The sequence below is a fragment of the Micrasema longulum genome, unplaced genomic scaffold (genome assembly GCF_059751315.1).
Source record: "Micrasema longulum isolate JH-2025_06_02 unplaced genomic scaffold, ASM5975131v1 h1tg001159l, whole genome shotgun sequence".
Lineage (NCBI taxonomy): Eukaryota > Metazoa > Arthropoda > Insecta > Trichoptera > Brachycentridae > Micrasema > Micrasema longulum.
This window is the reverse complement of record NW_028278346.1, coordinates 200,831-216,708: the sequence shown is the minus strand read 5'-3', so window position 1 is coordinate 216,708 and position 15,878 is coordinate 200,831. Positions and strand designations below refer to the sequence as shown.

The 15,878-nt window shown below is 31.8% G+C and overlaps 1 protein-coding gene across 2 annotated transcripts; it reads right to left on the bottom strand.

The window, feature by feature from the left end:
• Window positions 1-113: 113 nt before the first annotated feature.
• On the bottom strand, window positions 114-14,540 carry nac (GDP-fucose transporter nac). 2 transcript variants are annotated; one of them, XM_088233896.1, is made up of 6 exons: window positions 14,479-14,540; window positions 10,647-10,848; window positions 9,573-9,798; window positions 5,765-6,057; window positions 2,261-2,481; window positions 114-1,982 (listed from the first exon to the last, which is right to left on the bottom strand). In XM_088233896.1, exons 2-6 carry the CDS (start codon window positions 10,722-10,724, stop codon window positions 1,961-1,963), a joined length of 840 nt encoding a protein of 279 aa, XP_088090022.1. In that variant the 5' UTR covers window positions 10,725-10,848; window positions 14,479-14,540; the 3' UTR covers window positions 114-1,960. The 2 variants fall into 2 exon arrangements, with proteins under 2 accessions (XP_088090022.1, XP_088090023.1); XM_088233897.1 differs by lacking the exon at window positions 14,479-14,540 and adding an exon at window positions 14,109-14,413.
• Window positions 14,541-15,878: the final 1,338 nt, after the last annotated feature.

The window sequence follows — 15,878 nt, the reverse complement described above, 5'->3', positions numbered from 1 at the left end:
CGATGTAGTTAATTTTTACTAATATTTTCGTACATTCTTGAGAAACTTAGACATACAATTAAATGTTCTAACTTTTACCGTGCGTAACTGAAATTTCTTATAATAAAAAAACCTTGTTCCACAAAAATAAGTTTTTATTTCACATATAATAATATTTTACATGAACAACAGATGTGTATTCAGAAATTTTAATTGACTAGTAAAAGCTACATACATAATATTAGATTATTTATTGTTTTTTTGTAATGTAGGAATAATTCACAACTTATAATATATCTTATATTCAACTTACAAAATAAGTAGTCTTGTAGTCTTTTTTTCAGTAGGTAAATGCTTTTTTACAAATATTAAAAATATATTTACATACATACAATATAAATAAGTGTTATTAAAATAATTATACATACTGATAAAATATATAAAGGACGAGTCCCACACTCGAAATAGGTTAGCTTCATCTTAATAATACCCAAGGTAGATGAATTTTTTACAAATTGTAAAAAAATAAATTAATTTTACTTAGCACCAATGAATGATTCATTTATTATTTTGGCATCAACTGTGTGATGATTACACACATAATGTTTTAATAGGTAAATAATCTATGTAAATATGTCACAAAACTTTTACATATGTATTTATCCTAAGATAAGACGAAAGAAAACAGGAATAAATAAATATAGAGGATGTCAATCAAAGGGATTTAGTATTAAACCATTAATTTTTCATCTCTGTTGTAATATTATGTTAAGCTGTTTTATCTACAAACATAAATATATATGTAAACAGTAGCTAGTGTCACCTAATTTTTTAGTTCATTACCGAGTTGGTAGCGTATTTTTTTTAAACATGATATTCATATTGATGAGTAATGAGTAATGACACCCATAAATGTTTACATAAATTATAAATTAAAATTACATTTGAAAACATAATTTTGTGGAAAAAATCATATCTACGCCGGAAAGGAAAAAGTTACCAAGGAACATTTAACAGATGAGCCAATGTTTTTTTTAACTAATAAAGAATTTCGTATTTTATGTTTTTTTTTTTAATTATGTAAGAATCACGCCAAATCAATACGTATGCATGAGATTTTAAAAATCGTTAAAAATAAACTATTATAGGCTCTTCTGATAAATTGCTACATGACACTTAGTAACTTATTCCTTATCAGCATCGATATTACAGACGGAATAAAATCAATGTTAATATTTGGTCACCATGAATCACTTTCGAGCGTGGCTTGTAAAAATAAATCAATTAATAAAGGATACAGGAAAAAAATAAATATATGACACCAAAGACAAAATTATGAGAGGCTTGCAAATATGCAACTTTGAGTTTCTGACAAAAGTTTATTTTTATAAATATAACCTCAGGTAAAATGTAATATTTTTAATACAGATTTAAATTAAAGTTTTCTTTGCCCCATGGTTAAATTTATAATTATTTTACTAAGTAATTGGAAAAGTGACGACGAACTTTTGTTTTAAAGAACTTTAACGGGAATTAATTTTTATTTTAAAAATGATTCTTCTAATAAATTATTATATTAGTTCGGGTAATATATAAAAAGGGATTAATATACAATATTAAAATATATATATATTTGATTTTGTTATGCCTAGGGTTATCATATGACAAACGCTTGCCGCATTTGAGAGGTATTTTAAGGTCTAGACAGACGTGCGGGTGGCATTGCTCTGAGACATGTATTGTGAAATTTCACGCGAGTTCTAGTGCATGAATAATAATGAGGATAATGAATGTACTGATATATTTATCAGAATTTACCTCTTTTTACATAAGACCGGAATTTTCTGAAGGCATTTTAGGCACCTCCCTTTATTTTGAAATGGTAACCCTAATTGTGCCACCTTGAGGGTTGACAAATCAGCAAAACATAACTTATTAATGAAAAAAAACCTTAATCATAATATGTATTATTAAAAAAGCTTCAGACGTCACATTTAGGCGTTCTGAAATAGAATATTGTGATTAGTTGGAGTAAATTTTTGTTAAAAATACATATTTTAGTACTATATTCCACCCATTTTGTTTGATAACATTTACAAGAAGAAAAAAACAGTGCTTCATTAAAAAAATTATCTATGATAATTTTTTGACTTTTTTAGAAATAATATGCTGGCAACGCAGAATGTAAATATCACAAATGATTGCAAAATGTTGGGTATCATGGAATAAGAAAAATATGTCATTGTTTCAATTAAAATTTTTCAGTCATTGTTATTCTTACACTAGACTTTGTTTTTCTTCTTTGCTGGCCGTTACTGTGCGTGACGCTTGCTCCATCTCCAGTTGCTTGAAACGAGCGTACAAGGCACTTCCCGCCAACACAAATATATTGGACATCCACCATAAGAAAGGCTTGCTTTCATTGTACCAGTGGGTGGCGATCACAGTTTGGGTACACGCTTTCGCTGTGCCAGAAATATTATGAGTCAGGGGGGACGTAACCTTAAAAAAAATGGTTTTTAAGTAAAATTACATAAAAATTAAAGGATTCTATAGAAAATCAAATATTAAGCAAAAATTTTAACGTGATTGCCACCATAAATGTTTCTAATATGAATTAGTGATAATATTGTCTGTGTTAATAAAATATTTATTTATTAGAACTCCAAGTACAAAAATATGTGCACTTTGGCTAAAAGCCTTCCAGCTAACAAAAAAATTGACAAAAAAGTAATATATGCAATGGAAATGAAAAAATTTGAAATAACTAATAAAATAATAAATGACAATTAGGAAGTAAGAAATATGGCACAGGTTGTGGTCCCGTGTTAGTGCCGTGGGCTTACGGATCAAAGGTTCAAAGTTCGAATCTCACTTTACCGAAACTCGATTCCCATTTTTCCAATACAATATAATTACGACTTTTAAGAAATGGTCTGAAAATGGAAATATTTAGGTAAATAAAAAGAACCAAATATTTCATTTTTTCTAATGTCAGAATGTCAAAATAAAAGAAATAATAAAAAATGACAATGTTGCCATTATGGTGGCATTCAAATGCAAAGAGTTTAATATCTAGTGTATTTAGGACAAAGGCTTCCAAGCAAAATTTTGGCCAAAGTTGTTTTATTCACTTTCTTCACATTCTGTTTAAATACTACTTGCTAGAATGATGATGAAACAAATGAATAATGTAACGGTTTTTTCTAGAATTGTGGTTTGAATCCTGTCGAAACATGGTCAATATGTAATACAAGTTATTTATATATTTATTTTGTGAAAAAACGACACATCTTTGTAATTTTTATTTAAATATTACATATATTTACATAATATGTTTTGAAAACTACTTAATAGTTATTATGAGAGTTTCAGTTATTAAAACTAGCAGGTGACTGGTTGACAAATGTTAAATTATAAATCTAATTATGAATAAACAAACTGGCATTAATTTGACTATCGTAATATGCGATTTTGTTTAATTATTTTCTTTATTTAGTTCTAAAAATTCAACTTTTTTTACAAATCACTCGGTTATAAATGTATAGTAAGATATTGTCGTTGAGAAAAAACAAATAATATAATGTGTAACAATGCAAAGTTCATATATCTACTGTGTAACATTTTAATTTTAATCAGTTAAGTGCCATAAGCAAATAAACGCGCTCTCCGTTTCCATGCTCGGAGGGACAAAAAAAATATTTTTGTGAATAAAACAACTTTGTTATTAACCACAAAAAAAAAATTATGAAAATTTATAAATAATATTTTCATTTGAATATGAATTATTTTCAACTTTCTTAATCACTCACGAACAATGAAAACCAAATGAAATTTACACAATTCCTTTTAAATTTTTTATCTGCTAGGTTTTTACACGCTTTCATAACACAAGCAGGCATTTTGGTTTCGATTTCAAACGTCACACCTGGGTGGCGTTTAAAGAACGACTAAATACGTATCGGGCATCACCGAGCGTTTGGGCAAAGTGTTATCATTTTTGAGGGCTCAGGGTGCGTCTATGTTTTAATTGATCGATGGAGGCAGTGGTATCTTAAATGATACATCGCATATTAATTTGGAAGTTTTTATGAAGCTTTTTTGCCACACATGTTTTTAAAATGATTATTTTAGGTTTTGTCTTTTCTGAAAATTGCTTAAAATTTTGCAGCCTGCTGGAAACTGCCATATCAATACCTAGTGTCACAGAAAAGGTTAACGTTTATAAAAATATATTTCAGTGTATCCGAGAGAGATTCATTATTTAGTAAACATATCTATTTACAAATGTATTAAAACAAAAAATAATTGAATCACAAATTCTAACAACAAACTGTGAGTTTGCAACCGTGGTGTCGACATATTATTTATTTAATATAATTTTTATCAGAAATTTCTACATATCCTAAGGAATGCACGCAGACACTATTATTCTTTCAAATATTTGCAAGTTTAAGCGGTGAATCAGAACTTAAAATTAGTAAAACACTCATCAAATTAAAGAATGAATTAGGTTAATGTCTTTAAATAAAACCTGTTGGTTATCATGTTGGCGTGTTTGTATTTAAGCAGCTGCCTTGTTCGTATAATAATATTATCTACAATGTTTATACAGAGTAGTAGGATAATAAGACCATTAGATATTTTCTTGTTATTCTTTCAAATATACTTTTAACACCGTTACTATTTACTATTTGATATCTTTAATAGGTGTATTTATTTATCAAAGTAAAATAAATAAATTGAAATAAAAATATCATAACTCAATGTAAATAATTTGGATGAGAGAGTAGAAGATAGTTTTCTGTTTCCAGGGGGATGAAGAATACATTTCTGTGCGTGAAATAGAATCAGATCCCTAGGCATGTGTTTTTTACTCTCGGGTAAAAATCTTAGAAAGGAAATTTAGTTGAGATAAGTGCATCACAATTAAACATGTTTCTAAATCAACCGTGCTGAATTTGATAAAAAAAATTGGCAGCCTTTTTCAGTAAAATCAAATTTCCGAACGGTATGTCGTAGGGATGTGAAATTTAGAATCAATGTTTGAAATGCCGTTTCTAGATTAACCGTGCTGTTTCAGAGTAAAAATTTTCTCGGACTTCTTGGGTATTCTTATTTTTTATATTATAAAACCAATTTTTTAACGGTAGGTAAGTAATTTGTCTCCCTCTCTGGTTTCAATTCTCTAAAATGGATTGGTTTACAGCAAAGCTCTGCTTCTCCTCTGCTACTGTGGTCTGTCCCGTACGGCCCTCTTTAGCTCTTAATATGACCTGCAGCTCATATCCTCACACAAATATTCGAGGTATTCTCGGCGAGGGCGCTTCAGTAGTTTGTCCCCTGAGACATCTCCTTTATTACTTCATGCAGGGATATCCATCTAGAAGGTCTTTCGGAGATGGTCTTAAGCTGGTGCCTTCCTTCTTCGATTCTACCAAGAACCTCGTCATTCGTAATGCTATCCCTTCAGGAAATTACCGGAATTCGTCTATAAATTTATTTAATTGGTTACTCAGAAGAAATCTTTATCAGGACTTTTACCATTGATTAGCCATCGAGTCAAAAACACTCATCCAAGGTTCTATTTCACACACAGAACTGTATTCTTCATCCACCTGGACACGCAATGATGACAAATAAAGGAAAATAATTAGCAAAATTGGATTTTTAGAAGATAACACCTTGATGAACACACAGTTTAAGGAAGCTGACCAGCATAAGTAATTAAAAATTATAGTGATGTCGGTATGAATATGAACTATTTACATCAAAATCAGCCTACCTTTATTTGCAAGGACGTAACATATCCTATGGCGAATCCACAAACACCGCTTCCAATCATTTGCAACCAAAACACATAGCTGAAGAGATGTTTAAAGTTCATTATTTCGTGAAATTCTCCACTCATGGCCATCAGAGGCAGGAACAAGATCAGGGAGTAGGCGTTGTTATAATAAGACAGAAGCCAAATCTCTTGATTTACAAATGGAAGGACTTGCTTCGTGTAGATGGAGTAGAGAGACAGTGTGAGAGATCCAATAACTCCAAATACGGTCCCAAACAAAGACAAGGTCCCTGAGAAGATGAAAAAAACAATTAAATAAAAATAAGTAAATAAATACCATGCATTGAAATTAAGGTTCATGCATAAATACAACTTATTTTATCAGTATGAAGTCCAAATGAATTAAACCATAGAGCTAAACACTCATGCTTGAAAAAAAAGCATTTTACTATTGTGATCTCGCTGCTTATTACAGTTTCAGATAAGTTGATAAAATAATATGTATTACATTCAAAATTAACCAAACAAAAAAGCATTATTGATTTACTTTAACATAAAAAAATATTCATAAACTAACAATAACACAATAAATCATTGCATTGATCTAAGTATCCTATATCATGCAGTTCAAATTTTGTAATTATCATGATAAAAATTATATTTTTATGTTACAAATTCATTTTAGAATTAAGCATTTTCTTAAGAATGAAAAATATTTTGAAATACTGATGCAACATGATAAATCGTGTATTGATTTTTGTTGCTTGTAAGACCAAAATTCGATATTCATTTTTTAACAAGTTTACTGCCAATATTTTTTCTGCAAAGGCGCCTCCCTCTGTTAATGCTTCTATCTGTTATTATAATAAAATATTTTATTATAATAACAGATAAAACAATGTTCAAGCATATGCACAAACAACTCGCCATGACAGTTGACGGTGGAATATTGACGAATAGAAATAACATACTTTCATAAAGCGTTAATCAGCTACCCTCATCACGCATCAACAGTCAACGTGTTAAATTGATATTAGCAAGAACAATTATCTATACAACGAAATACTGATTTAATAATTTTCTTCCCATGATTTAAGACAGTGACGGGTAATCTTTTTATCTAGATGCATTAACACCAAATGATTATTATTTAATTTAATTTGTTGCAACAGAGAGGGAAAACATTTTTGAGAAGGTAATATGGTCATTGGCTGGTTTAAGTGGCCACTTTACAAACTATGTAACATTCACCATTTTACTTATGTTTGAACATCCGCATTTTCTCAGCTCTTTCATCTGCTGAGTTTTGTGAAGTAGAGTGCTGAAACCTTTATTGATGTGGGTGAGATTCAATTATTTCACCTACAAGGCAGCGCTTGAAAACACTTCCATTTTCATCATTACAAAATGTTTTCCCTCTCTGTTGCAACCAATTTAGATTTTAATAACTTCCTAGGGAGTAAATCCAGCCTGTCTACAAACATTTGAAAAACATTGTTTATCAAATTATTTCCATTAAAAAATAGATATCATTCACAAAAATAGTTGGGCGTATCTAATAATTTCACATATGCATGTTTTTAGTACATTATCAAGACTCCTGCAAACGATAAAAATTAACAGGCATTGGAAACGTCACATGGAAACGATTAGTAGATAAATAAATCCATAAAAAAATGTTGATACTACAGTGCAGTGATACGAAACAGTATTAAGTAAATTGACAATTTCATTTAACACGAAATATGTACTTTGAGATTTGAAGATGCTCATAATTCTTAAATGAATTTGTAAATATAAAGTGAGGAATAAAAAAGTATTTCAAATATATATTCTTCAATCTAATGTTAAAACATTTATTACTTTTTGTAGGTGTTATGCCACATTTCTTGAGTTTTGCTGCTTGCTGATGTTAGTAATCACATTACTGCGTCCATCTTTCGAGCTTATACGTATTCAATCGGAATAAGCCATAAAGATGGACGCTGAAATATGACTTAATTATTAAAATAATAAATTTAAAAAATAATGTCTTGTAAATCCAAGACGTGACAAAATAAAAACTCGAAGGCAGTTAATCCTTTTTAAAATATTACGCTAAACACATGTAAAAATCAGAGGCATTGAAAAATGTAGAGGTAATAAATTTTATCAGTATAACTTAAGTCGTACCTATATTTGATAATACTTTATGACAATAGAACACTAAAAATAAGTATCAACTTTGTTGTCACTTATCAACTACATAGATTGAAGTATTGTCTTTAAAAAAAGACATACTTTTAACTAACACAGTTTAAATAATACATTCAACAGTATGAAGGCTGCCTGGAGATAGGAATTTTACTCAGTGAAAACCAAATGCCGCCTATATAAGGCTGCATAACACCTATTCTCCTCTACGGATGAGAATCGTGGCACCTCACTAGGGGCCAAAACAGCAACATTTTGAATTTCGAGAATAGATTTCTTGGAAGAATCTCGGGTGTGCGGTGGTTTGACTTTGTAAGGAATGAAGTAATAAGAGAATAGACGGAACAAACTCCGGTGACAACTGTCATCAAGCGGAGGCGATACAGTTAGATGGGCCATGTACTGGGGATGCCTCCTGAAAGCCTTAACCACGCTTGCCTACTTTACAAGGCATCAGGTTCTAGACGTCCTGGACGTCCACTGCTGACTGTTCGTCGACAGTATGTGTCAGAACTACGGGATGCGAACCTGACTTGGGAGGATGCATAGGAGCTGGCAGTCAACAGAGATGCTTGAAGGATCTTTGTGAACATCATATACTCCAACTAGGGAGAGGACATGGAATGATGATGAAATAATGCATTTTAGTTACAACTGTGTAAAAAAAAATCAGCCAAATTAATTTTATTATTATTAATGGAGACAAAGTCTTTGGTCTTCTATTGAATGCCCATGACATACATTTTTACATAGAGATTAGAGATTAGAGATTGGCTAGATTTTCTATCGCATTTAAAAAAACAATCAATCTCATTCTGGCCCCTCAAATATTTTTACACCATGGCGGACCAAGTAAACCGGGCGTGCTCCGACTCATTATCTCATTCAAAATATTGTGTGGCAACAAAGGGTTAAGGACCCGTTCGGCGAACTCTGAAAATTTTAGGCAACAGTTCTAGCTGGCTGAATCCCACCACTGGTTGATATGAAATATTTATTTAAAAAGGTGTTTTTACACTAGAATATTTCATATTCCCTGGACTGGCATCTGAAGCGTAAGACTGATCACCTTACGTTCATGTAACAAACAAAACGATCAAGATACGCTGCGATTGGTATACCGCTTCAGTGCCCTAGGCACCATTAGGTGTGGAAAGGGAACGATGATGATAAAACATATTTTGTATCCTGTATGCGCAAATAAATTATTTGAAAATTTTTGGTTTTTAAAAAAAACTTTTTTTTACAAATCGTTAAACATCCAATTTTCAAAAACAATGAGTTTCAAACTGATGCTAAATTGATAAAGTTCGTAAAATATATGTTTTTATCTTACAATATATAAATAAAAAACAAACTTTGCCTACTATTAAAGCGAGCAAAAGAAAATAGAGACATATATAGGATACCAGTAATTAAAAAATAAATTTGCCGCTTTTTAATTTCAGTAGATAATTTCAAGTATATTTAAATTAACACCCATGTTTATCCGATCAGTCTATCCTAATAGGCTGCTATCTAACTATATCTTCCAGATATCTCCTATCTACGGCAAACTCTGGACGTTCTATCGTTAAATGTAAATAAAAAATATTCCATATTCATGTCTTACCTATTAAACTTTCTTGATCAATGCCGAGCCAAAATCCGGAGACAATGAACGCACAGCTGGCAATGCATTTGAGTGATGTTTTCTGACCAAGAAGAACGTATCCGAAGAGTACATTGAATACCGTGGTCAGCGACCTGCTAACAGTATAGAATGCAACTCCTACATATTGAAGGCAGATGTTGCTGGAAGCAATCATGCCAGTAAACATAATCGATAACGGAAGCACCTGGAGAGATATAAAGCCATTTTACAAATTATTTTATTTTGTTTTGTGTGACTGCTTGTTAATGTAAATTTATAATGTAGTCAGAGATTTTTTCAAAATATATAAAGATACTAATAAATGTATTTATTTAAACACTTACATAAACAGTTTACATACATATGCATAAGGACGGGCATATTGCCTTAAGGCAATTTCTTCCTACCTACTCAAACCGTGAGAAAATCAGTGGTATATGAAAATATTGCTGATATATTATAATATTTTCATTAAAAAACAAAATATTGATAAACATGCGTATTTTTTAAGAAATAAAAATTGACTAAATATCTACACAATACTATGAAGAGAGGAGGGGTAGAGAGGGAAGGAAAGACTAAGTATTTGTTGAATTTGGCCATGCCATGTCTTTCTCGTTTTTTGCATCCATCAACATTCACATCGTGAACATTTTTCGTTATTCTTTTGCCATTCATTTGCTCCACATGTCCAAACCAACACAGAACTCCTTTCTTGATTTTGTCAATAATGCTTATCACATCTAACAAAAAAAATATCTAGAACATATTTTGAAAAAAATAATTTTAATATTTCAAGGTTTTTTTTTTGTAAAACATATGTATGCACCTTAGAGTAGTAATGTAATAGTCACCCATTTGGAGAAAAACCATTCTATGGTTATTGACCACGAACTTAGCTACAGATTACAGCAATACAATGGATAGGTACTTCTGTTGAGAATTGCGAGGGCAAACCGAAACGATCTATCACACATTTGTTGTTAAACTAAAAACCAAACCAAAAATTTAAAACGCCTTTGTATATTGCAAAACATAAAAAAAAGTACTCACTCTCTTCACGGTTTCCATTTTCCATGGGGTCCCTTCAGGGAACACAAATATTCCAGGAATCCCATTAGTTTTACTCATTACGTAACATATTGTGAAGGAAACTATACACTGGAACCATGTTATGAAAAGTGGGGCATTCAGACCCACCGATTGACTACTTAACAGTGTTTTATTTATGAAAACCGTTAGTATAGATATAACCCTGGAAAAAAAAGGAAAAGTAAAGATAAAATCATTCCTGGCATAAATACAATGTTTCCGTAGTATGTCATGATTGGAAATATCAAATATCACAACAATAAGACTTAATTGTTTTATCAGTCCATCAACTAGTAACATAATTTGAAATATTATTTTTATTTCAGTTCGGTTGGGAGGGTAGTGAAATACCCAATCAGTCGTATAATCAGTACAAAGCAATAAAAATAAAATAACGTTAAAAAAAACAAGATGCATATAGAAGCAAAAGGAGAAATCATAGAGATTTTATTGGATAATTAATATGTGTAATGAATGATATTTGTAATTTAACTTTCTAACACAAAAGTTTTTTTGTATAAACCATTAGTATTTTTAATTATATGTCGACTAGTTTCGAGGTTTCCTTAAAATTTAAACAAATAAATGACAAACATTTTCACACTACTGATTTTTAGAATCTTTTTAGTTTTTAAAGTTTTTTTATATTGTTTATGTATTTATTTATTTTTCATTTCATCAGATTCATATCATCAGATTATAATAAGAGTTGAAGGTATGATTTTTGATCAATTGTTACCTTACACAACTCTACCCATATGAAATGTAAAACACTGACTTTTGTACAGGTAACTATACAACATTCAGTGTTAATGAAGGAAATGATAATGCCTGATTACAAATTAACCATGAAAAGTGGTCAAAGCAATGTTTTTTTTAAGATTTTTTTACATCAGCCACGGATTAAAATTGAAGGTTTTCCTTTTTGACTGACAAGGCCCAATTTTTCAAACGAGAATTTTATGATTTAATAAAAAGTGTAAAATGGCATTGAAAGAAATGAAGACCAAAATTAGGCAATCTATTTTATAGATGCTAATATAGAGGTAATTAATTTGTAATTTTATCAACACTACTAAATTATTAAAGCAAACCTAACTGACATGAAACCAGTAGACTCAACAATTCAGTGGAATAAAATCAGACATTTGTTTCCTAAAAAAAAGTATTTACACGCTTGTTAGGTTAAACAAAAATGATGACACAAACGATTGGCAGAAATTATGAAATATTATTATGGAGATAAAGAAAACTGCAAAATTAACATACTTTATAGATTAAATATTTCAAAGAAACATTTTATACATTCATCTCAGTGGTGCATACGTCACAGCATTGGTAAATCAAATGCAGCGTATTTCGACCATTAGGTGATCTTTTTTACACTTCAGGTTGCAGTCCAGGAACAATGAAATATTGCAGGTTTAACAACCTTTAAAATCAATATTCAAAGTCCACCCTGCCAGGAATCAATCCCAGGACCTCAAGAATGGAAGGTGAAGGCGCCAACCACTTCACAAAGAGGCAGATTTATCTACACCTGATTTCTATATTCAGGATTTTTACCCGAGAGCAGTTCTATTTCACACACAGAACTGTATTCTTCATCCGCCTGGACAAAGTGTATGAAAAATATAATCTAAGGAAATATGTGCCTACATGTTTAACTTTCACACAAGAAAGATTGCATGTGTGTTGTGATTTGATACCACTTTATTTCATTGTTAGGCCTAAGAATATTTTTCGGCCTTGTGGGTGTAATGGTCAGCGCATTTGCCTACCATGCAAGAGGTCTTGGGTTCGATTCCCGAAATGGTTGATATGAAATATTTATTTCAAAGGGTGTTTTCACACTAGAATATTTCATGGTCCCTGGACTGGTACCTGAAGCGTAAGACTGATCATTTTAGTTTCATGCCATAAAAATGATCAAGATACGCTGCGATTAGTGTACCAATTCAGTGCCCTATGCACCATTAAGTGCGGAAAGGGAATGATGATGATGATGATGAAGAATATTTTTCCATTCAAACCGACATGCATCCAGCTTAAAGTATATCTCAGAAAAACTGACTAATAAATTAATACAAACAAACCATCATGCCGTTTCCCCGTAAAACGCCACATCACTTTATCTTTGCATAGAGATCTCGCTTCTTCTACATTCATCTTCTCGTGCATGCGCGACGATTATTCGGACTTTTAACGTGTCCATCTTCAAGTACTTGTTGGATTTGGTCAAGCCATGTCTTTCTCGGTCTTCCTCTATTTCTGCATCCATCAACATTCGTATTGTGAATATTTTTCGCCATTCTTTCGCTGTCCATTCGCTCTACATGTCCAAACCAATGCAGAGCTCCTTTCTTGATATTGTCGATAATGCTTATCCCAGCTTTAAGAATTTACAATTCGAATGTTGATGGATGCAGAAAGCGAGGAGGACATGCCACAACCAAATTCAACAAATACTTGAAGATGGACATGCCAAGAGTCGGAATAATCGGCGCGCGTGCATGAGAGTGTAGAGGAAGCCAGGTCTGCAGACAGATTGATATGGCATTTTATCCGCTCCGCCTACCCATGCAGAGAAACGGCGTGATGATTTGTTTAATTACTTTGAAGTGGTTTTAATGCATTTAGAGTATTATTTAACTTATTTTATAAAGGATGATGAAAGGATTTTTAATAAAACGTCTGTAACAGTGTAACTGTGCATAGACCTTGGCAGAACAGGCATTTTCTCGATTGTTTATATTATGTTCCAGCATTTATTTCTAATAGAATTTCAGATTTCAATAATTGTATACTGTATATGTTAGATATATACCTATATATCCGTATAGAATAAATAGTTGAATCATCAGAAAAATTGCATCTATTGGAACGATGCGAAGTGATATTTCCAATATCTGACCCTTAAGAGCAATGCAACATGAGATGCGACTAGTAAGAGAATAACATGTCTATTTGCTAAACGTCAGTGGCTTGGCTACTTAATAATGCATCAGGTTCTCGGGTTCTTGGACATCCACCGCAGACAATTCTTCAGCGGTTCCAGAACTAAGGGACGTAAGCCTGACTGAGGAAGCACAGGAGTTGACAGAGAAGCCCAGCGACTATTTGAGGCCATTAAGGAAAGACATAGAATGATGCTGATGATTAATTTATTAGAATATCGAGACATTTTTTTTTACCTTACGCCAATAGAAAAATTTGCGGTGACGATATGAAAGAAAAAGCCTGGTTTTACTTGCACATTTTCATTAGTAAATGTGAGACTCCTTCGTGAATGTAAACGTAGGATATTTTTTTTTTTAAGAAATATCCATATTTAAATAAAAGAGAATGTCTAATTACATGAAATTTCAAACCGAAGATATTTTTGTGTTGGCGGCGCAAAATTATAAAACATGATTTACTCACCAATATATAGCAACAACCAGAAAAATTTGAAGATATCTAACACTTAAGCTTTTCTCGCTAGACATTTTGTTTTCAAATTGGGAAATTTAAAATTTCTTAAGAAATCCATAAAAATTATTTCATTACCACGTCGCTTCGCGCTTCTGTGATAACAAATCAGAAATCCTTGAAATTTAAAAATGTATTTTTACCAACGCCGACGGGTTCGCAGTTGTTAGCCTACACCTACAATCGCAGACGTTCTGTCAAACGTCAAAATTGATTTTTGAACAAAAGAAAACAATATAATTTTACTTATGTCTATTTGTATACTAAAATAGGCCTTTTGCTTATCTTCGTAAAGACTAATATGAAATTCAAAAGTATGTACCTATTTACAGCTAAAACGCCCACATTACATTGCCAGCTAACACCGACTAGTAGTATCACGGAGGGAAATCTTGATTGTAAAATATGGGGTAGTTTGTTATTGAAATGGTGGCGAGATTAGATTATCTCGTAGGCTATAAAATCATGTTACGCAATCGCGCATGTGAGATATGGCGCATAATTGAGAGAAAGAGGGAACATCCGCCGATCGGAAACTTCAGATCAAATAGAAGATCGTGTCTTCCTACTGACATACCGAATATTTGTGAGTTAGGTTCAAATTTATTCGCCATGTGTTTTCCTTATTTTAATTACCTATCATGATAATGTAATTTTTTAAACAAGAAACTTATTAAACTTAAATTTATCCTGAAAACGTATAATTTGTGAATAATTTAAAAAGCTTGAATGTTTCATTTATTTATTTTAATGTAAAATACAGCACTTCTGCCAATTACAATGTACACTAATTGTATAATAAAAGGTATCTACAAAAATTTGTAAGTATGTTTATTAATCTAAAACATACAAATTTACTTATAACTAATTACAAACATGAAAAAGACATTGCAAATAGAGCTAGATCTTTACACTAAAGCAATTGGCGATTGTCAGTCTTCACTTTTTCACTGTGCGGTTTCACTATGCGGAGAGTTGACGGGTGATGGTCTGGATGTTGTGCTCGATCGGGCACAAGCTCAGTGATGTCGTGGGTGGTATTCTGGACCTTCTCTACCCCCTGGAGCAGTGTTCCCTAGCCATCTTTATGCCATGCCCCACCGTAGTCTTTTCAAAAGTCAGATCCCAGATAGCAGTAGAACTTGGTACAAACTTGATTTAAGATTGATGGAAGGTTGAAAAGGAAAATTTGACGCTACAAGTTTTTACCAAAAGTTGCTGGAATATTGTTATGTCAAATTTGAAGAGACAAGTTTCGACAAAACTTGCTGGAATCTTGTTATGTCAAGAATGGTATTTAAATTTCGAAAGTCATACAGTGATGATCAACACATTGCCACATACATAAAAATAAAGAGAGAATTCCTTTTCTTTTTTATTTTTTTATTTTAACTGTTATATTTAATCCCAGGACTTTTCTACAAGACCGTTTTTTTTTTGGCACCACAACAGGCCATAAGGCCCAATTACAGTGGTGAATTACAGGACGGTACACCCAGCCTTAAGAAAAATCACATTTAATTTATGTGTTCTCACCAGGAATCGAACCCAGAATCTTCCATGTGTGAGCCAAATGTCTTAACCACTACACCACGGAGGCCGCCGAATTAAATTAGTGCATGAAAAATATCCAAAAATGTGGTTAATTCCAAACAACATTCAGATTGGCAATACTATCAAAATCATATATTTCACCGTTTTTGTCTGTGGGTTTCAAGTGCA